We start from the raw sequence: 23,909 nt of genomic DNA, 5'->3' as shown, positions 1-23,909 counted from the left end.
CTATAGTTGCCGGAGTAATGGAGTACGGACCCGAGTATTTCGGAGACAGAAATGTGCTGGGGTTATATAGAATGTTGGTTGGACCACATTTGGAACAGTGTCCAATTCTGGTAACCACACTACCAGAAGGACATGGAGGCTTTGGAGAGAGTACAGAAAAGGTTTACCAGAATGTTGCCTGGTATGGAGGGTATTAGCTATTAGGAGAGGTTGAATAAACTGGAAGTGTTCTCCCTAGAGAGGCGGAGGCTGAGAGACGACCTGATAGAAGTTTATAAAATTATGAGGGCGTGAACAGTTGGAGGCTTTTTCCCAGGGCTGAAGTGTAATTACAAGGAGACACAAGTTCAAGGTTCAGTGGAGATGTGCGGGGGAAGTTTTTTTACACAGCGGAACTCCTCCAAGCTTGCGAACTGCCCCTCCAAAAACAAATTCTTCCATCTCCTTCACCCCTGTCTCCTCCCATCCCCAGACCCATGGTTCCCAGTTATAAAGGTGTCCCAGTGCCTGTGTGTTTTGTGAGACCAAATGCTGTTAAGTTTTTTTTTCTCTTTTTTAAAATTTCGAGTACCCAATTTTTCCAATTAAGGGACAGTTTAGCTTAGCCAATCCACCTACCCTGCACATCTTTTTGTGTTGTGGGGGAGATACCCACGCAGACACGGGGAAATTGTGCAAAGTCCACACGGACAGTGACCCAGGGCAGGGATTGAATCCTGGTCCTCGGTGCCGTGAGGCAGCAGTGTTAACCATTGCGCCACCGTGTGGCCCCAAAGTGCTGTAAGTTGAAGAGGAAAACATCAGCAAGCACAAACCCTGCCCAGGTCAAATCTCTGACTGTGGAAGTCAGCCCCAGTCAGCAAAAAGATCACAGCTGAAAAAAGAGCTGGGAAGGTTCTCTGCCAAACTACAGAACACAGGAATCGCAAAACCAACTATTCACCTGCTGAAATCAACTCTACTGAAACTGCAAATCTGATTGATCGCCTACTGAAGTAAACTTTACTGGAATTTCAAATCATAGCAGCCACACACTTCATCTACTCTTTAAGGATGGTTCTGTACACCTTTAAAAAATATATATTTACTTACTTTGAATGGAATTCTCACTTCTAATCTGTATGAATGTGTATGTTGATGGGCTGAATGGCCTTTTTCAGCACCAGGGAGTCTATGAGAATCATGTATGTGTTTTACCCTTTTTTATGACCGTTTAGTAGTTGATAAACTCACTCAAAAAAGCCTGGTTGAATTGCTTCTTTTGAAATGTAACTATTGTGTCTGGGGAAAGGCATCCATGAAAGGGGATACTTTTAGATTTAACCTTGTTGCTACCAGAAGAGGGCACTGAATAAAGGCAGGAAGCCAGGTCATCCCTCCTCATCCGGGTTGTAACAACTTGGGGGTATCCCAGCCAGACAGCGCCAAATTGAGGGGTCTCGCCCTGGTCAACCACCTTGGGAAGCCTCATCTAGGGGTGGTCGTAAGTCAGATCTGGTGAGTATAATTAAGTTCAGGTAGGACACGGATCTCAAATAATGAGTCTGAATACAGGAAGGAGATGAGAGAACCTAGTGGAGTGGTGCAGTGGCAACAATCTATCGCTCAATGACAGCAAAACTAAAGAGCTGGTCATTGAAGTCAGGAAGCAAAGTACAGTACACACCCCTGTCCGCACCAATGAGGCCGAGGTGGAGATGGTTAGCTTCAAATTCCTAGGGGTACGCATCTCCAAAAATCTGTCCTGGTCCAACAACGTCAATGCTACCACCAAGAAAGCACAACAGCGCCTATACTTCCTCAGGAAACTAAGGAAATTTGGCATGTCCACATTAACTCTTACCAACTTTTACAGATGAACCATAGAAAGCATCCTATCTATGTAAAAGCAAGATCTCTGGCGAGAGCCACCCGACAGGGCACGGCGCGGTGGCACAGTCGTTAGGTCTGCTGCCTCACAGCTCCATGGACAGGGGTTTAATTCCCACCTTGGATAACTATCTGTATGGACTTTGCACGTTGTCTCCGTGGGTTTCCTCCCACAGTCCAAAGATGTGCAGGGTAGGCCATGCTAAATTGCCCCTTAGTGTCCGAAAGGTTAGGTGTGGTTACGGGGATAGGGTGGAGGCGTGGGCTTAAATAGGGTGCTCTTTCCAAGGGTCAATGCAGACTCGATGGGTCAAATGGCCTCCTCCTGCCCTGTAAATTCTATGTGCTCCACCTACATCTCATCACCGGAAGTTCATCAAATCTATTTCCATCATCTTTCAAGACAATAAATTCAGAAAAGAAGAAATGTGTAAGAAACTATTCTTAATTTTGCCTCTGGTTCATCTTAAATTGGTCTCTTCTGGTTACCAACCCTTTTTTCTCTTTATTTACTGCAGTAAAACTATTCATGGTTGTAAACACCACAGTCAAAGTTCACTTATCATTCTCAGCTCTAGGGCGAACAACCCCAGCTTCAGTGTTTTGACATAACTGAAGTCCCTGATAACATTTTATTCTCTTTTGCATTGTCTCAAAAATTAATGAAATATCATTTACATACCATCTAGAGGATGATTTTGTACTTTTTAAAAGGCAGATCTCGATCAACAGAGAATATTATATACATTTATACATATCTACAGTTATTCATACATCACAGATTTCTAGAATTTGTTATTCAGGCTGTAAAGAAAGATTTATTTCTGTCTAATAGATTTTTAATTCTTGTTCTAGAAATGGCATGTACACTTAAAGCATTTGTTTCTCCCTAATCGAAAAACAGAATGCTGTGGATAGTGGAAATCTGAAATAAAAATAGAAAATGCTGTAAGTACTCAGCAGGTCAAGCAGCATCTGTGAAGACAGAAACAGAGTTAATGCCAAAGAACCTGACCTAAAGCATTAATTCTGGGTGGGATTCTCTGTTCCTGAGACTGTTGACGGCAGGGCAGGATTTGCGGACTTGCACCACAGCAAAACTGGTGCCACACCTGAACCAATTCAGCAACCATTGAGGGGCTGGCACTGATGCCACGTGGAACACAATCGATTCCGATGAGAAATGGTGGAGGATTGGCCAGGTCCGTAATTGACACTCAGGAGGCTGACAAACTGCAGCAACATATCTGCACTTCACTCCACAGACACCCCATCCCAGCCAACAAGATGGCATTGGTTGCGCTGGAGCACGCCTACCCCGCTGATGAGTGGGCTGGAGCGAGGGCACCCAGGTGGGTGGCCTGGGCGGACACCCATATGACCTGTGGCCCTAAGTTCACAGTGGGCAGTCAGTGGCATGCGCAGCTACATAGCTGTTTTACAGGCTGCTGCATTGGTGCTTCATACCCGTCTACCCCAACCCCACTGCCCACCTCCAGGCCACCCCCCGTTCCTGGCAGGAGCATCCCGGCCAGCGGCAAACTATGGCAATGTTGGACACTTTCATTATCCCCTCTCCCTCAGCAGCCATGGCGCCTGTTTCACGAATTTTAAAAGCACAAGTGAACTGCACCATCGTGAATTCGCCCCAGTGGAGGCGGTGAATCACAGATGCCCCGGAGAATACTGGGTCAGTCTCGCTAATGATAATGCCAACGGCGTTTATTGTACGTGCATTCTGGAACAACGCCGCTGTCGAGGCAACAGAGAATTGCGATGTGGCATGAAACCGGCACCCGCCGCAATTTAGGCATCAAAACCAATTCTACACCCAATCACATTTCCCGATTCCAGTATCAGCCGACAGAGAATCCCGCCCTGTTTTTCTCTCCACAGATGCTGCCTGGCCTAAGTGTTTCGAGCCGTTTGTTTTTATTTGCTTCTCCCACTTGATTCACTTCCCAAAAGGTTAACCGGTTTCTTGATCCAAAATAAATTTTGCCATTTTATCAATCTTAGATGCAAGACAAACAAATTCATATTTTTCAAGAGTGGACCTATTCAGAGATCAATCTTTATTTAGATTTATAGTTTACACAGTTCCACTGTTTTCAAGATATCCATTATTGGCTTAACATTGACTGGTCAAAACTGCACAAAAGTAACTTGCAGTAAATGGCTGCCTGTGATATTGGCTTATGTGGACAAATGCTGTAATTTACTGATATGCAAGGGGATTGTGTTTGTGACAGACAAGTACAAATGCTGTGGTACAATTCCACGCCTATTCCAGTGCTACCAGCACATTATGAACAGTGCTGTTTCAATCTACCTGTTGTATATCTACTAATTTTCACCTTAATTACAAATAACCAGTTAAAAATTCCATCCGTCGTTGCAGAACTTGAATAGATTCAAGATTTCATTAGCAAAAAAATAGAAACATCAATAAGTCGTACATAAAAATCAGATTGAAAGCTGCACTGCTCACAATATTTGGCTTCTACTAGAACTAAACCTGAATCCTTAAGTCAAGCTAGATAATAAATTTTGTTTTTGATAAATAGTCCTTTGCAGCTATTCGAATGTTAGATGCTGCTTTTACAAGACAAATTTCACTGCAGTAGTTCTTCAGAAGTATACTGGCAGCTACTAAAATAAATCAAAAAGGATTATACTAGTCTATCATTTATAAAGAGCACAGAACTCTTCTCTTTCTGGAGCAGTATGTCACGTCTGTCTTGTTTCTCTGCCTGCAACGCTGTTCTGCATATTTTCAAATGTTGAGTTGTTGTCCACACCCTCTGGGAATTCCAACTTCTCACAGATGAGCTTTTTCAGGGATAAATACTTTGAGATCTCATTCGGATCAGTAAAAAGATATTGTGGAACGTTCTGAAACAAAAATTTATTTGATTAGATCCAGGACGCTATCTATGCATACTTCACCCACCCCCCAGCCTCCCAATCCAGAACATGCTAACACCTAACAAGTTTCAATTAATTGGGTTAACACATCTACTAAAATAGCAAATAAAATGAATTATGTACAAGGGATCAAGAATTCCTTTCCTAGTATCGAACAATTTAATTTCATGGACCATTTATTTTTAGTCATAAACTGGTCCCAAGTTATAAAATGTTCAGATCACAAAATAAAGTCAGTTCCTAACTATATATACAGCTGTTAGCAGTTGTACTCCACGGTGCTCTCTCACAAAGTGGCATTGTCTACAACTGATCCGCAAATGGATCCTTTGCAGAAGGATTACCCTCCCAAACTAGGACACTAAAATGAGCACACAAAGTAATTCCCACAAAGCCTCCTTTGCTCTAAAAGGTGAAATTAACAATCTCAATCCGTCATTTCATAAATATTACCAAAACAGAACAGGAGTTAGGAAAAAATATGTCTTGCAATTTACTGTTGCAATCTGTTCACACGCGATGCATTTCCAAAATGCCAAATAATGTTTTGATTCTAAAGTTTTCAGTTGCAAATCCCAGATAGTTAAAAATGTTACCTGAAGAGCTGATACATTACTTTCTCGGGAGCTGTATTCAGAGAGAAGGTAGTTTTTGTCAGCCTTTGAAAGTAAAGAGAATTTTTTTTTTTCTTTCCTTAAAAAAAATGCAACTTAAATTTTCATGGCTCTTGTAAGTTTATATGGTATTTTCCCAGTTATCTCTTAAAAGAATTGGAGTGTAGGATTTAGATTTTTAGGGAGAAACACATCACTAGGGCTTCAACTTACGTTTTTGTGATATCCAATTTTTTTTTTCCAACATGTTCTTTTCAGTTCCTACAAGAGCCGTGATACAGGAATTCTGATAAAGGGTCATGCCGGACACATCAACATTTTTTCTGTCTTTACAGGTGCTGCGCAACGTGCAGCATGTTCCCAGTATTTTCTGTTTTGTTCCAGATTTCTAGCATCTGCAGTACTTAATTTCATATGGAGTTCAGAGATGAGCTAAGACTGTCCCTAAATTTTGAAAACTGCAAAATACAACTTAGTTTTTCCTAAAATAATATCAGTTCTCTGAAAATTGTATGACAATTATGGATAAGAAAGACTATTCAATCTATTTTGATTTATCCTATAGTTCCTCCATTTCAAATTGTTGCTTAAGTGATTCCAGCCCACTGCTTTATCTGAACATTATTACCAAAAGTTACAGTAATTCAAAAGAATAGTGGAAATAAAAAATAATGGGAAGGGGAGAAGCCCAAAAGAAAATTATTTTAAAAATGTAATTTTCTTTTATAAATTAAAATAGCCTCTCAAGCCCTACAGCAAAGTAACCAAAAAAATCAACTCTTGCCCAAAACAAGTCTCACAGCAAGGTGGAAGGTGGTCACAAAATGATTTGAAAGGCAATCTATTTAAATGTGGCGGCTTAGTGAATAAGGAAGATTACTTAAATTTCGGCCCCAAACTGCTATCAAGACAGGAATAAGACAGCATAAATTTTGCAGTCAAACTCCAAGAGCACTACACAAAGATGTTAGCAATATCTTTGGCAAGAACGGTAACACTCTCGACGTGCAATTAATTCTAGCATTGTTTAATGGAGATTTCCAGCATTGCATTGCAGTGAGGCCATCAAGCTGTCCAAGTGGCTAATCACATGTAAGAATTTTCATAGACAGCCAACTAGGAAATAAAAAGCACTAATAATCAATTCCAGTTTTAAAGATTTTACAGACAGCAAAATCAAGATTGGGACATACACACATACATGGTGTTAAGGTAGGAAAACTGAAATATAATGAACAAAGAAAGCAATCTGGTTTAAATAACAACATTGCACAAATATAAAATTATACTTACAGGACCAAATCAGTTTTTCAACAGTATTTATTACTCAGGTGCCATTAAAGACCCAAGGAACAAAGTTTAACTTTTTTATGATTTCTAACAGTGACAGGAGAGCAGAAAAGGGGAAAGGTCTTCCCAGATCAGATGATTTTGCTGAATGCTGGCTCTGGATGGGGTGGCAATTGAGGAGAAAGGGGGTCCCCCTCAAAGCCTCTGGCAGAACAGTAAATAATTGATTGCAACTACAGGCTATCCAAGTTAATTTGACAGGTGACAGTGCTGTTTAAAAAGCTTCTAAGTTCCAGGTCTTTCTGTCAGCAACACTTTAGAAAACTATTGCATTGGAGGCAGAAAATAGGGGACTTTTCAAGCAAAGAGTAGAAGGAAAGGTAGCAAAACAAATTGTAATTATTCTATTGTCCTACAATGCAGTTTTGGATTGGTAATAATCATTGAAGTAGAACCTCCCTGTCCTAGTGATCCAAAAAATAAATGGATGATAACAATGCATAGTACAATTCAAAAATATTAGTTACTGAATGATACCATAATCAATATTTTAGTTTCTTAACACAGTAATAATGAAATATACAAGTAAATAGCTATTATCCATCATTACCTCATGATAAACTCTAGTGTCATTTGTCCGTATGAGTACACCATCAACTCTCAAGAAAAATCGCAACAGCACAAAGAAACTGGATGGCATCACTCTCTTGGGAAAAAGATGAATTCGTTATTCAAATATACTGTCCAGCCTCTAATTTCCTAGCCAAAATAAGTTAACTTTAAACAATCTTCAATTTGTTTCAAAAGGTTGAGCTGCAGCATTAACATGGAAAATTACAACCATCTGTTTTATGATAAAATTAAAATGGATACAATCATCAAAAAGCCTTCAAATAGAAGACAACAACCTTCATTACAAACATGGAGCAGGATTCTCCGCCGGTGGGATTCTCCGTTTTGCCGGCGCCCGGGGGTTTCCCGACGATGTGGGCTGCCCCACAAAGAGAAACCCCATTGACCGGCCGGCATAACGGAGAATCTTGCCAGCGGGTCGGGGCAGAAATGTGGCCTGGCGGAACGGAGAATCCAGCCCATGAGCTGTACACCCAGTTATCTTTTTGAATTATACAGAATAAAGGCAGCATGTCCTGTATTTTCTTTAAAATAAAGTCCTCCTTTAAAGTAGCACTTGAAAAAAAATTCATTCCCTGATCAGGCTATTCATTGCAATCATATTATTTCAGGTTAATTTATGATGAGAACGAGATCACTCAGTGAGAAAGCACAACAGGCACAAATCTTTTAAAAAGTGACAAAGTATGTTGACAAAGCTGTTCAAAAAAGCACATTGGTTTTTATTTTTCTATGCGATGTGAGCATCATGTGAGGTATTTGTTGTTCACCCTAATTGCCCTTGAATCAGTGGTTTGCAAGGCCATTTCAGAGGGCAGTTAATAGCCAACCACATTGCTGTGTAGGCCAGACCAGGTAAGGGTGATAGATTTCCTTCCCTAAAGGACATTGGCTTTTTACAATTAATGGTAATTTCATGGTCATCAGTACTGCGAATAGCTTTCAATTCCAATTTCACCAGCTGCCCTGGTGGGACTTTGAATCCATTTTCCCCAAGCATTAGCTTGGGTCTCTGAATTATTAATCCACTGACATTACTACTACCCCACCATCTCCCTTTATAAATAAAGGATTACAGTATAACAATTAAATTATGCTAAACCTTTAGAAAATCACTGAATAGACTTCTGCTGGAGTACTGTGTCTAATTCTGGGCACATACTTTAAGAAGAATACCAAGGCCTTTGAGGGGGTGAGGAGGAGATTTGCCAGAATGGTACTAAGAAAGGGTCAAAAACAAAATACGGTGGATGCAGCAATTCTAAAGTAAGAACAAAATATGCTGGAAATGCTTAGCATATGGGAAGAGAAAAACAGAATTATGTTTCAGGTTGATGAACTCTCGTCAGAAAAGGAATGTTTAGAGTTGCACTGCTCCCTCTCGGAGCTCAATTCCAATTCACCAGCTAATTGCTCCAATGAAGTTCAACAGAGGATTGAGGAACAGCGCCAAATCTTTTGATTAGGAACTGTACAACCTTCCAGACTCAACAATTTCAGATCTCATAATTTTTCTGATTTTTTTTCTTTTTCTTTTGCATGCCTATTGTTAATGATGATTCTGCTTTTCACACTTACACCACATGTACACTCATCTTTCTTATTGTCTTGCACCATCATCCTATTTGCCATTTAAAGTCTCCTGCCTTCCACCTCATCACAGACCTTCCCATTTTCTCTCCTCCATCACCTTTTCCCTGTCTCAGTTCTTGCTTAAAATTACATCTCAAAGTTTTCCCAGTTATAACAAAAAGGTCATCAGCCTGATACGTTGCCTTAGAAGTGGAGAATGTCAAGGGGCGATTTAATGGACACATTCAAAATTAAGAAGAATTTTGATAAGAATAAATACTTTGAAACTGGGAGAGCGCACATATTTAGATATTTGGCAAAAGAATCAGAGATTAGATTTTTACACAGTGAGTTGTCATCTAGAATGCACTGCCTGAAAGGGTGATGGAACAGATACAACAGTAACTTTCAAAAACAAATGGTATACATCACGCAAGCCTGCCTCCCATCCATGGCTGTTGTCTTGGGAAAACGGTCAGCATAATCAAAGACCCCTCCCACCCGGGTTATTCTCTCTTCCATCGGGCAGGAGATACAAAAGTTTGAGAACACACAGCAACAGATTCAAAAACAGCTTCTTCCCCGCTGTTACCAGACGCCTGAATGATCCTCTTATGGATTGAATATGATCTCTTCACACATTTTCTCTACTGAGTAGTACTACGCTCCGTATACTTCACCCGCTGCCTGTGTCTATGTATTTGCATTGTGTATTTATGTATGCCCAATGTTGAGTTTGCACATTCTCCCCATGTCTGCATGGTTTTCAACCCCACAATCCAAAGATGTGCAGGTTAAGTGGATTGGCCACACTGAATTGTCCCTTAATTGGAAAAGAATATTTGGGTATCCTAAATTTATTTCAAAACCATGTGTGTCCTGTTTTATCATGTATGGAACGATCTGTCTGGACTGTACGCAGAACAATACTTTTCACTGTACCTCAGTACACGTGACAATAAATCAAAATATATGCTTGAAAAGGAAAGTATTGCAGGTCTACATGAAAAGAGCAGGGGAGTGGGACTAATTGGATAGCTCTTTCAAAGAGTCTGCTTAGGAATGATGGTATGAGGGCAGCATAGTGGCACAGTGGTTAGCATTGCTGCCTCACGGCGCTGACGTCCCAGGTTCGATCCCGGCTCTGGGTCACTGTCCGTGTGGAGTTTGCACATTCTCCCCATGTTTGCATGGATTTCGCCCCCACAACCCAAAGATGTGCAGGGTAGGTGGATTGGCCACGCTAAATTGCCCCTTAATTGGAAAAAATTAATTGGGAACTCTAAATTTATATAAGAAAAAAAAAAGGAATGATGGTAAGACTGATTTAATTACATGATATGTAACACAATGTATCACACCACATATAAGCGGTAGTCACAGATGTAATATGTGATCAATCGTGGCAGCACCAGAATTAGCCTTGGAGAAAGGGAAAACATACAAGTAAGAACTTCCACTCTGAATCATGATTAATATCCCAGTGAACCCTGATAATATACCTTGGAAACTTCACATAGGTAGACAGGATTGAGTTCATTTTCCTCAATGTCAAATAATCTGCCTACACTTATTGACTGGTTTCACATTTTAAAAGCAGACACTTGGCCATTGCAACAAGAACCAAAACATCACCAGGGTGAGTAATACACCAATGGAATAAAATTTTTAAAAATGAGGGTCTGGGTGAAGGAAAATTAAATTAATATCCATTGGCCTGATGCAATATAATTTACTCCTGCACAAGAACTTTACAAAACAATGATTTTAGTACTTTTTCATTATGAGTTTGGAGTAGGAAATTGGGGCCAAAAATCAGCCACAACGATTGTAAAATAGGCAACCATTCATAAAATCACAGGATACTGCAGCACAGATGGCTCTCTGCAAGAGCAATTCAACTAGTCCCACTTCCCTGTCTTTTTCCGTAAACCCTACAGTTTTTTTCTCTTCAGATAATTATTCAATTCACTTTTGAAAGTCATGATCAAATCTGCTCCATCACTCTCAGGCAGTGTATTTCAGATCCTAACTAAGAACATACAAAATACAAGCAGAAATAGGTAATTTGGCCCCTCGAGCCTGCTCCTCCAATCAATAAGATTTGTTTGTGTTGAGCTCCAGATACCCATGTACCCCCGATAACCTTTAATTCCCTTGCCCAACAAGAATCTCGGCTTTACAAATATTCAGTGATCCCACTTCTATCATCTTCTGACGCAGAGTTCCAAAGTTGCACAACCCTCAGAAAAAAATCTCCTCGTCTGTACCTTATACGGTGACCCCTATTTTTAAAACATTGCCCCCTAGTTCTGGACTCACCTACAAGAGGGAACATTATTTCCAATACTATCTTGTCAATACCATTCAGGATCTTCAATATTTTTTTATCAAGTCACCCCTCACTCTTCTAAACTCCAGTGGAAACAAGGCCAGCCTTTCCAACCTAACTACTGCGAAAATGTTTTCCATCCTGTTGCCTTTGGTTCTTTTGCCATTTACCTCAAATTGGTGTCTTCTGGTTCCTGCCCCTTCCACCAATGGAAGTTTATTCCTATTTTGTTCTGCCCAGACCACCTAATGATTTGAGCACCTCTATCAAATCTCATCTCTAAGGAGAACAGCCCCAGCTTCACTAATCTATTCACATAACTGAAGTTCCTCATCCCCGGGGACCATTCTCATAATTCTTTTTCCAATGCCTTCACATCCTTCCTAACTTGTGATACCTAGAATTGGACACAATACTTCAGTTGAGGACAGACCAGCTTTTTATAAATGTTCACCATAACTTCTTTACTCTAAGCCATTATTTCCAGGGCCCAGCATCCCATATACCTTATTAAACACTTTCTCAACCTGCAGTTCCAACCTCAACAATTAATAGACGTACACGCCTATGTTCCTCCACTCAGATACCCTAGCCTCACTTCTTCATTCATAACACTTCTTCATTCTCTACATTAAATTTAATCTGCCAGATGTCCACCATTCCACCACCCAGACGATGTCCACTTGAAATCTATCACTATCTTCCTCACAGTTCGCAATACTTCCAATTTTTGTGTCATCTGCAAATTTTGAAATTATGCGCTGGACACCCAAGTCCTGGTCATTAATACAGATCAAGAAAAGCAATGCTCCTAGTACTGACTTCTGGGGAGCTTATTGTATACCTTGTATTTTCAGAATGAGAACTGCTAGATAATCTATCTTACCACTTTTACACTGAGCATGGAAACACCATGATCATGAAGTTCATCTTCAAACAATAAAACTTCTTCAAAGTACATGATCTGCTCTCTCGTTTTCAATTTCTCCAAATCTATACGTTCGGTTGTGGGAGTAACCTACAAAAAAGAGATGAATGTATATCATTCAGCCAGCTAAGGAATGACGATATAATATTGTATAAGGAACAAAGCTGTTATTAAATGGCTATGATTACCCTTGTATCACATTAGAATGTTAATGGTAAGGAGGCAGTGAGTCCATAAATTGGATAACATTTTGTTTATAAATTTAGAGTACCCAATTCAATTTTTTCCAATTAAGAGGCAATTTAATGTGGCCAATCCACCTACCCTGCACATCTTTTGGGTTGTAAGGGCAAAACCCACGCAATCATGGGGAGAATGTGCAAACTCCACACGGACAGTGACCCAGAACCGGGATCGAACCTGGGACCTCGGTGCCGTAAGACAGCAGTGCTAACCACTGCGCCATCGTGCTGCCCCTGAATTGATAACATGATGATTCACATCATCACTGAGTAAGTTTACAACCATTGCATACAGCCACCTATCAATAAAGCTGTCTTAAATATTAAGAATTTTAGAGCAATCGAATGAATTAAAATCAGTGCCTTCACAAATTACCTTTAACTTTAACTCATCACCAAGTAGCGTTCCTTTATAGTCTGTAGTAAACGTCCAGTCATAGGGTTTAACAACTTCTTTTGAGTGTTCAGAATCAGCCCTAAGATTTAAATAAATAACTCATTTGAAATGTACTATATTATGCAGAACTTGCTCTCTCAGGCAATCAGGCAAAACTCACCCCACAATTAGGACAATCCCAGGAGGTAGTCATAAAGACCATGATGCAATTTAACTAGGAAATTATTCAATTAAAAAAGAGAAAATCAAATATAATAATACTTAATGCATAATCTGGAAATTAATTTGAATGCCTGTGAAAAACAGTAACTGGAAGGCTAAACCCAGTTATGTTTAAGACAAGATCTAAACAATCAAATTAGCGGCAACCATAGCAACCTATGGGAACATTAGGTCTTTCTTATGGGTATCACCTACTAACTTTAGGTATTTTACCTCACCTGCTCTCCTGCCATGCCTCTGCACATGCCACTTTCACTGTACCATGCCCATTATCCACTGTCCTTAAGGCATCGGTAGCATTAAATGAAATTCCAAATCCTCCAGCATGTTGCACCTTTAAGACATTATCACCAAACAACATCTCTGGTAGGGAATGCATCTTCATTTCCTCAGCTAACCTGAATGGTTAATCAGTCAGAGAAAAGTTGAAATCATTAGGAAAGACTGCCTCCATTAAGGTACTTCAACCAATGCTGAACAATCAGCAACAACCTTACCAATCAGCTGGAAGGTCTAGTTTTACATTCAAGTGCAAACTAAAAAGAAGTATGGTTCCAATAGAATTTGCTGAAACATGAATTACATTTCCTGAGAATAAGATCTACTAAATTCATCAAAAGTGATGGCTACACCTCTTGGAAAATATTTTTTCACGTTGCATTCCAAGTCTTATCATTCCATTAAGAAATTGAGGGTAGTTTATTATTTTTTTTTTTAAACGTAGAGTACCCAATTATTTTTTTCCAATTAAGGGGCAATTTAGCATGGCCAATCCACCTACCCTGCACATCTTTGGGTTGTGGGGGTGAGATCCACGCAGACATGGGGAGAATGTGAAAACTCCACACGGACAGTGACCCGGGGCTGGGATGGAACCCGGGTCCTCAGCGCCATGAGGCGGCAATGCTAACCATTGCCGTCTTAAATTGAGGGCAGTTTATATCAAGTTTAGGCAATTTTGATCCAAGCTAACGGCAAGTCAACTTCAAATTCTAGCTTTGTTCATCAGGAAGTGAAAGCATCCAAGAGAAAAATTAACATATAGGAGTTGAAAAATTCCAGTCTCCTTGAACTTAAATTCAGATATTAGCAGGTTGAAGAATCATCAACAATATTAAGGCAACAGAAGACCAGGACCATTTTATCCAGTGTTACAGACAAGCTTAAAGATGTCTTAAGTATTGTAAATGATAAGGCACCACAATTTTAAATTATTGTTGTTATGTACCAGGGTTTAGAGAACCCCAAAGTGTATCATGGAGTTCACCTGACCCACAACTTTTAATAGATTGTGGTACAGGCGTGGTACAGCAGAAATGGAAAAGTATTTTTAAAGCAAAACAATGTTTATTCCATGAACTCAAGTTAACCTTTTTAAAACATAGTGAACATCTTAGCAACCATCAATTCAAATACAACCCCCAAAGAATACAACACCAAGTAATCCTTAATAATTTCCCAAACAACATCCAAAAGACAAAAGAAACACCTTTTAACAGAAGCACATCAGGTTTACATTCACTACTGAAAACATTTATAATTCCAAATTCACCCAATGATCAAGAGATAGTCTTTTCATGGCAGAGAGATCAACAGTACACCTGCTTTGTCTGGCTTCAGCTCCAACACTGAAAACGAAACTATAAAACACCCTGCAGCAAACAGCCTAAAACGAAAGTAAAAAGCTGACAGACAGCCCAGCTCCACCCACACTCTGACATCACTGATAAACACCCATTTCTTAAAGGTACATTTCTTAAACACCCATTTCTTAAAGGTACTCTCACATGACATTGTTTCATTTTAATAATTTTAAAAATTATCTGGGATCAGTAATTTAATATTTCTATTTTTGCACACTGAGATATTATGAGACAGCAAATAAATTCAGTTTAAAAAGCAAAGAAACTAATTTCATACTTTTCAATGTCCTTTGATTTCATAATATGGCTTTTGTTGGCAGTTAGCTTCCATGGTCCAAAGTTAAATTCCTGTTTGCTGTTTTTAAAACTGTGTGTTGTCATAGCGGTCAAATGTCACCTAAGAGAAAATATTTAATTAATTCTATAAATTACCTCCGAAATAGTGTATATGTAGTAATAGTGTTATTGATTATTGTATCGTTGATCACATGAATCCTTCAGATTAAAGGATTATAAACACAGTGGTAGTACAGAAATCTTTTTTATATTCAGCTGGTTATTACTCAGAGGTCTATTCATTGACAACTGGATACTGTAGGCGTTGAGATGTCCCAAGGGTCATTTCTATAAACATTCTGCAATAGCTCTGAAGTCCATAAATTAATGATAGGTGAAATATAAAGTTAAATCATACAACACAACTTTATTCGGCTTTGCTGAGCATCAACACAATCAGCTAAATAGAGGCTCAATCAAACAACTAACTATAACTTCCAGAATACGCTGGTGTCACTCTTTGTAAACATTCTGCATGACAACTCCTAGTATATTTCATAAAGCTGGCCTCTGCTTTCAATGGTCACACTACATTCTGGAGCCATCGAAATAAGGGACTGACTAGCGTTTCATAGGATTTTTGTAAAATTCATTTACTGAATGTGGCCGTTGTTGGTTAGGCCAGCATTTATTGCCCATCCCTAATTACCCTTCAGAAGGTGATGGTGAGTTGCCTTCTTGAACCGCTGCAGTCCTGGAGGTGTAGGTACACCCACTGTGCTGTTGGGGAGGGAGTTCCAGGATTTTGCCCCAGCGACAGTGAATGAATGGCAAAGTATTTCCAAGTCAGGGTGGTGAGTGACTTGAAGAGAAACCTCCAAGTGGTGGGGTTCCCAGGTATCTGCTGCTTTTGTCCTCCTAAATGGTAGTGGTCGTGGGTTTGGAAGGTTCTGTCTAAGGAACCTTGGCGAGTTGCTACAGTGCATCTTGTAGATGGTACATACAGATGCAACTGCTCGTCGGTGGTGGAGGGTTTGAATATTAGTGGAAGGAAGAGCAATCAAGCGGGCTGCTTTGTCCTGGATGGTGTCAAGCTTCTCGAGTGTTGTCGGAGCTGCACGGATCCAGGCAAGTGGAGAGTATTCCATTGCACTCCTGACTTGTGCCTTGTAGATGGTGGACGGGCTTTGGGGGGTTAGGGGGTGAGTTACTCGCCGCAGGATTCCTAGCATTTGACCTGCCCTGGTAGCCACAGTACTAATATGGCTAGTCCAATTTAGATTCCGATCAATGGTAACCCCCCAGGATGTTGATTGTGGGGGATTCAGTGATGGTAATGCCTTTGAATGTAAAGGGGTGATGGTTAAATCCTCTCTTGTAGGAGATGGTCATTGCCTGGCACTTGTATGGCACAAATGTAACTTGCCACTTATCAGCCCAAGCCTGGATATTGTCCAGGTCTTGCTGAATTTGGACATGGACTGCTTCATTATCTGATGAGTCGCAAATGGTGCTGAACATCATCTCCACTTCTGACCTTATAATGGAAGGGAGGTCATTGATGACGCATCTGAAGAGGGTTGGGCCTAGGACACTACCCTGAGGAACTACTGCAATGATGTCTTAGAGGTGAGATCACAATCATTTTCCTTTGTGCCAGGTATGACTCCAACCAGCGGAGAGTTCCCCCCTGATTCCCACTGACTCCAGTTTAGCTAGGGCTCCTTGATGCCGTACTCGGTCATATGCTGCCTTGATGCCAAGGGCAGTCACTCTCACCTCTGGCATTCAGCTCTTTTGTCCATGTTTGAACCAAGGCCGTAATGAGGCCAGGAGCTGAGTTAATGTTCAAGTTAATGCTCATAAATACTGCCTGTCCTCTTCTTCTTCATCTTGGACCAACAATGAAAAAGGCTGAGAAAACTGATGCAAAGAAGCCAATATTAGGATCACAGAGCATAATTCATGTTGGTAGAGTCACATTAAAAAAACTCCAAACTGTGAATGTGCGTTTTTATTTGTCTGAAGATATCAAAGCAAGAGAAAGCATGACCATTTTAACTTTAATTGAAGTAACTTTGTTTTTCCTTTCAATGTTTCGAACTATATGCAGGATGTTATTTATGTAACTACACAGCTTTATTTATATGAAAAATGAAATGAAAATCGCTTGTCACAAGTAGGCTTCAATGAAGTTACTGTGAAAAGCCCCTAGTCGCCACATTCCGGCGCCTGTTCGGGGAGGCTGTTACGGAAATTGAACCGTGCTGCTGGCCTACCTTGCTCTGCTTTCAAAGCCAGCGATTTAGCCCTGTGCTAAACAGCCCCTGTATGCAGTACACATAAAGGCAACAACTTTAATTTCCCTACCTCAGCGGCGGATGAAGAAAACACATTATGTAAAATTTAATTTTGAAAATAAATCTTTGCTCATTACACAAGCAGTCTCCATCACTCAAAAAAATTCTGATTAATTCTTGGTAAGTTTGAACAATGAAAACATTGCTTATTTCATTGTCCAAGTGCATCTCTTTTAAACATTTTTCCAAAACCATTCAGCAACAATGGGCACCCCACCTTTTACCTTGGCATCAGTCTTTCAACCACCAACTCGCAATGAACACTGTCACAATTTGTTTGCTAGCTAAAAATAAACTTTGGATTTCTTGCCGTTTCCTCATAGACCAGCCTGGCACATTAACCAAAAACTGCCCGTGTCCCAAAATGGCTTATTTCCATACAGCAACTCCTTCAAAGCTCTGTTGCCGTATCCTAACCCATACTAAATCAAATTTACCCATGAACCCAATCCCTACAATGAATTCATGTCCCCAGTACCGCCATTTAAAATTCTGATCTTCCATGTTTAAATCTCTTCCTCCAATCTAGTATATTGCCCCCTGCCCTTCCTGCCACCTGCCCTTCCTGCCACCATTGCCAGTTACAAGTTTGTTGCCAAGGCTCCACGTTCTGCATTTCCTCCACAAAACCCTCTGCTTCTCCAGGTCATTTTGTTCCTTTAAGGCCCCTCTTAAAACTCTCCTCTTTGACCAAACCTTTGGTTACTCACACTAATATTTCCCACCTTTGGCTCAACAAATTATTTTTGTACTATCCCAGTGAAATGTCTTCAGGCATATTTCCACATTAAAGGCACAAAAGAAAAGCAAGCCATTGCATGTTGTAGTGGAAATGGTGCGGGAAGCCCATTGGTGTAAGGTAAGTGCCATATTATATTATTATTATATTATTAGCATTGTGCAGGTCAAGGTTCGGAGGTGGAGGAGCAGTCTGTCAGCGAGAGAACCTGAGAACATCTAAGACACTCAGAAGGTAAGAAGGTAAGTAAGTGATTTTTACTTATTTTCACTTTTATACCTTTTTTCAAATTGTGTGTGTCGGGGGGCAACTGAAGTGACATCACAGAAAAGCTGTGGCCAGAGTGGCTGGTTGGGATTCTACCCTAAATTTAAAAAATTTTTTGAGTATTTGGTAACTAATTAAACATAATAACTTAATTATAATTTAGAGGGATATCTAAGCCAGAGATCGGAGAGTATTATAGTTAGCTATCGCATTTCTATTAGAAATCTAGTGCTAGGAAACAGATAGTTGACAGTAACTTTGAAATTTTTTTTAAAATATTTTTTTTAAAAGACAAATTTTAATTTTAATTAATTGACGCAATGTCAGTTAGAGGGGTGCTGTGCTCTGACTGTGAGATGTGGCAGGTCCAGGAGGCTTCCAGCGTCCCGGATGGCTTCATCTGCAGAAAGTGCACCCAACTGGAGCTCCTCACAGACCGCATGGTTCGGTTGGAGCAGCAATTGGATGCACTTAGGAGCATGCAGGTGGCGGAAAGCGTCATAGATCGCAGTTATGTAAATGTGGTCACACCCAAGGTGCAGGCAGAGAAATGGGTGACCACCAGATAGGGCAGGCAGTCAGTGCAGGAATCCCCTGTGGTTGTCCCCCTCTCGAACAGATATACCCCTTTGGATACTGTCGGGGGGGATAGCCTATCAGGGGAAAACAGCAGCAGCCAGAGCAGTGGCACCACGGCTGGCTCTGATGTTCAGAAGGGAGGGTCAAAGCGCAGAAGAGTAATAGTAATAGGGGACTCTATAGTCAGGGGCACAGATAGGCGCTTCTGTGGACGTGAAAGAGACTCCAGGATGGTATGTTGCCTCCCTGGTGCCAGGGTCCAGGGTGTCTCCGAACGGGTAGAGGGAATCCTGAAGGGGGAGGGCAAACAGGCAGAGGTCGTTGTACATATTGGTACTAACGACATAGGCAGGAAGGGGCATGAGGTCCTCCAGCAGGAGTTCAGGGAGCTAGGCAGAAAGTTAAAAGACAGGACCTCGAGGGTTGTAATCTCGGGATTACTCCCTGTGCCACGTGCCAGTGAGGCTAGAAATAGGAAGATAGAGCAGATAAACACGTGGCTAAACAGCTGGTGTAGGAGGGAGGGTTTCCATTATCTGGACCACTGGGAGCTCTTCCGGGGCAGGTGTGACCTGTATAAGAAGGACGGGTTGCATCTAAACCGGAGAGGCATAAATATCCTGGCCGCGTGGTTTGCTAGTGTCACACGGGAGGGTTTAAACTAGTATGGCAGGGGGGTGGGCACGGGAGCAATAGGTCAGAAGGTGAGAGCATTGAGGGAGAACTAGGGAATAGGGACAGTGTGGCTCTGAGGCAGAGCCGACGGGGAGAAGTTGCTGAACACAGCGGGTCTGGTGGCCTGAAGTGCATATGTTTTAATGCAAGGAGCATTACGGGTAAGGCAGATGAACTTAGAGCTTGGATTAGTACTTGGAACTATGATGTTGTTGCCATTAGAGACCTGGTTGAGGGAAGGGCAGGATTGGCAGCTAAACGTTCCAGGATTTAGATGTTTCAGGCGGGATAGAGGGGGATGTAAAAGGGGAGGCGGAGTTGCGCTACTTGTTCGGGAGAATATCACAGCTGTACTGCGAGAGGACACCTCAGAGGGCAGTGAGGCTATATGGGTAGAGATCAGGAATAAGAAGGGTGCAGTCACAATGTTGGGGGTATACTACAGGCCTCCCAACAGCCAGCGGGAGATAGAGGAGCAGATAGGTAGACAGATTTTGGAAAAGAGTAAAAACAACAGGGTTGTGGTGATGGGAGACTTCAACTTCCCCAATATTGACTGGGACTCACTTAGTGCCAGGGGCTTAGACGGGGCGGAGTATGTAAGGAGCATCCAGGAGGGCTTCTTAAAACAATATGTAGACAGTCCAACTAGGGAAGGGGCGGTACTGGACCTGGTATTGGGGAATGAGCCCGGCCAGGTGGTAGATGTTTCAGTAGGGGAGCATTTCGGTAACAGTGACCACAATTCAGTAAGTTTTAAAGTACTGGTGGACAAGGATAAGAGTGGTCCGAGGGTGAATGTGCTAAATTGGGGGAAGGCTAATTATAACAATATTAGGCGGGAACTGAAGAACATGGATTGGGGAATGATGTTTGAGGGCAAATCAACATCTGACATGTGGGAGGCTTTCAAGTGGCAGTTGAAAGGAATACAGGACCGGCATGTTCCTGTGAGGAAGAAAGATAAATACGGCAATTTTCAGGAACCTTGGATGACGAGTGATATTGTAGGCCTCGTCAAAAAGAAAAAGGAGGCATTTGTCAGGGCTAAAAGGCTGGGAACAGACGAAGCCTGCGTGGAATATAAGGAAAGTAGGAAAGAACTTAAGCAAGGAGTCAGGAGGGCTAGAAGGGGTCACGAAAAGTCATTGACAAATAGGGTTAAGGAAAATCCCAAGGCTTTTTACACGTACATAAAAAGCAAGAGGGTAGCCAGGGAAAGGGTTGGCCCACTGAAGGATAGGCAAGGGAATCTATGTGTGGAGCCAGAGGAAATGGGCGAGGTACTAAATGAATACTTTGCATCAGTATTCACCAAAGAGAAGGAATTGGTAGACGTTGAGTCTGGAGAAGGGGGTGTAGATAGCCTGGGTCACATTGTGATCCAAAAAGAATAGGTGTTGGGTGTCTTAAAAAATATTAAGGTAGATAAGTCCCCAGGGCCTGATGGGATCTACCCCAGAATACTGAAGGAGGCTGGAGAGGAAATTGCTGAGGCCTTGACAGAAATCTTTGGATCCTCGCTGTCTTCAGGGGATGTCCCGGAGGACAGGAGAATAGCCAATGTTGTTCCTCTGTTTAAGAAGGGTAGCAAGGATAATCCCGGGAACTACAGGCCGGTGAGCCTTACTGGAGAGAATTCTTCGAGACAGGATCTACTCCCATTTGGAAGCAAATGGACGTATTAGTGAGAGGCAGCACGGTTTTGTGAAGGGGAGGTCGTGTCTCACTAACTTGATAGAGTTTTTCGAGGAGGTCACTAAGATGATTGATGCAGGTAGGGCAGTAGATGTTGTCTATATGGACTTCAGTAAGGCCTTTGACAAGGTCCCTCATGGTAGACTAGTACAAAAGGTGAAGTCACACGGGATCAGGGGTGAGCTGGCAAGGTGGATACAGAACTGGCTAGGCCATAGAAGGCAGAGAGTAGCAATGGAGGGATGCTTTTCTAATTGGAGGGCTGTGACCAGTGGTGTTCCACAGGGATCAGTGCTGGGACCTTTGCTCTTTGTAGTATATATAAATGATTTGGAGGAAAATGTAACTGGTCTGATTAGTAAGTTTGCAGACGACACAAAGGGTGGTGGAATTGCGGATAGCGATGAGGACTGTCGGAGGATACAGCAGGATTTAGATTGTCTGGAGACTTGGGCGGAGAGATGACAGATGGAGTTTAATCCGGACAAATGTGAGGTAATGCATTTTGGAAGGTCTAATGCAGGTAGGGAATATACAGTGAATGGTAGAACCCTCAAGAGTATTGAAAGTCAAAGAGATCTAGGAGTACAGGTCCACAGGTCATTGAAAGGGGCAACACAGGTGGAGAAGGTAGTCAAGAAGGCATAAGGCATGCTTGCCTTCATTGGCCGGGGCATTGAGTATAAGAATTGGCAAGTCATGTTGCAGCTGTATAGAACCTTAGTTAGGCCACACTTGGAGTATAGTGTTCAATTCTGGTCGCCACACTACCAGAAGGATGTGGAGGCTTTAGAGAGGGTGCAGAAGAGATTTACCAGAATGTTGCCTGGTATGGAGGGCATTAGTTATGAGGAGCGATTGAATAAACTCGGTTTGTTTTCACTGGAACGAAGGAGGTTGAGGGGAGACCTGATAGAGGTCTACAAAGTTATGAGGGGCATAGACAGAGTGGATAGTCAGAGGCTTTTCCCCAGGGTAGAGGGGTCAATTACTAGGGGGCATAGGTTTAAGGTGAGAGGGGCAAGGTTTAGAGTAGATGTACGAGGCAAGTTTTTTACGCAGAGGGTAGTGGGTGCCTGGAACTCGCTACCGGAGGAGGTAGTGGAAGCAGGAACGATAGTGACATTTAAGGGGCATCTTGACAAATATATGAATAGGATGGGAATAGAAGGATACGGACCCAGGAAGTGTAGAAGATCGTAGTTTAGTCGGGCAGCATGGTCGGCACGGGCTTGGAGGGCCGAAGGGCCTGTTCCTGTGCTGTACTTTTCTTTGTTCTTTGACTTATCCAAATCCGCAAGATTTCGTTTTTTCCATTTTCTGGTTTAAGGTGTTCTCCAAACTCTCTGCAGCGACCTGTAATTCCTGCCCCTTCCCCAGCTCATCTCAACCCCCCCCCCCCCAACGGCCCCTCTCCGCAATTCCCTCTTCCCTCCATCCAGCCCACTCTCAGCCACTGCAACACCGCCCCCTCCCCCAATTATCCCTCTCCTCCTTTGATACCCCGAACCTCCTCACCGGCCTCCGCTGGCGACTCTGACTCCAATCGGCTGCCGCCGTTGCTCCGGGTTTCCTAGGCCCCAGTCCGCCGCAATTCCGGTCCCAGCATCGCCCGGGAGCCGCCGACCGTTCCGCGCTCTCAAGATCCCAGTGAGGGCGGGGGGGACACAGCCTCGCCCCGAAACTACACAAAGGGAAGGTCTCCAACTCCACTCACCCTTCTGCTTGGTCCGGCTTATGAGGGGAAAACTGCCAGAAACTCATTCAGTAATTTGGCTGTGGTCCTACTGCTAAAGGTGTCCCGGGAGCCGGAGGAAGAACCGGCGGCATGTCCGTCAATGAGATCTCCCAGATTCACCCCCCACCCAGTTCCGGAATGGAGGACTCTCTGTTCTACAGGCTGGGCTCCCCAGGAAAGCACACCGGGATAAACATCAGTTGATCGATACCAGAGAACCGTCAATTCTGTGAAAGACGCTCTTTGGCCTGCCCCAAACTTCCTGCTCCTCCAGGACGATGTGCTGAGGCACACACTGAAGTTAGGGACAGCAGTGTTACTGGGGAAAAGCCACTACGTATGGTTCTGCCATAGTATACTGAGGGGTTGGAAACCATGTTAAATCCCCGGTGCTGTCTGCAACAAAGGACATTTGGGCTCAGAAGTAACGAGTAACATTTGTACCACACAAGTGCCAGGTAATGACCATCTCCAACATGAGAGAATCTGATGTTCAATAGCACTACCATTGCTGAATCCTCACCACTGACATCCCAGGAGGTTACAATTTACGAGAAACTGAACTGGACCAACCAATATAAATACTGTGGCGACAAGAGCAGGTCAGAGGCTGGGAATTCTGAGTGAATAACTTACCTCCTGACTCCACAAAGCCGTGCCGGACCATCCTCAAGGCACAAGTCAGGAGTGTAATGGAGCCTGAAAAGTTTGGCGTCTTCTCGGGCTACAAACTCAACATGAGCAAAAGCGAGAACTTCCCGGTACACCCACAAGCAGGTGGGGCAACACTAACGGGACTGCCGTTTAAACAAGCCCGACACAAATTCCGCTACCTGGGGATCCAAATAGCCCATGACTGGAAAGGATCCTGAAATGGAACCTCACCAGTCTGACAGAGGAAGTAAAA

General features: G+C 42.3%; 1 protein-coding gene across 5 annotated transcripts; it reads right to left on the bottom strand.

Moving 5' to 3' along the window:
• Window positions 1–3,908: 3,908 nt before the first annotated feature.
• Window positions 3,909–23,130, bottom strand: tiprl (TIP41, TOR signaling pathway regulator-like (S. cerevisiae)). 5 transcript variants are annotated; one of them, XM_072513899.1, is made up of 9 exons: window positions 22,783–22,933; window positions 16,726–16,869; window positions 14,948–15,067; window positions 13,246–13,425; window positions 12,785–12,884; window positions 12,125–12,256; window positions 7,312–7,407; window positions 5,394–5,456; window positions 3,909–4,764 (listed from the first exon to the last, which is right to left on the bottom strand). In XM_072513899.1, exons 3-9 carry the CDS (start codon window positions 15,049–15,051, stop codon window positions 4,600–4,602), a joined length of 840 nt encoding a protein of 279 aa, XP_072370000.1. In that variant the 5' UTR covers window positions 15,052–15,067; window positions 16,726–16,869; window positions 22,783–22,933; the 3' UTR covers window positions 3,909–4,599. The 5 variants fall into 5 exon arrangements, with proteins under 5 accessions (XP_072370000.1, XP_072369999.1, XP_072369998.1 ...); XM_072513898.1 differs by lacking the exons at window positions 16,726–16,869; window positions 22,783–22,933 and adding an exon at window positions 22,982–23,130; XM_072513897.1 differs by lacking the exon at window positions 16,726–16,869 and having other exon boundaries at window positions 22,783–22,941.
• Between the last annotated feature and the right edge of the window lie 779 nt (window positions 23,131–23,909).

Source organism: Scyliorhinus torazame, chromosome 8 (assembly GCF_047496885.1).
Source record: "Scyliorhinus torazame isolate Kashiwa2021f chromosome 8, sScyTor2.1, whole genome shotgun sequence".
Taxonomy (NCBI): Eukaryota; Metazoa; Chordata; class Chondrichthyes; order Carcharhiniformes; family Scyliorhinidae; genus Scyliorhinus; species Scyliorhinus torazame.
This window is presented reverse-complemented; position numbering and strand designations above follow the sequence as displayed.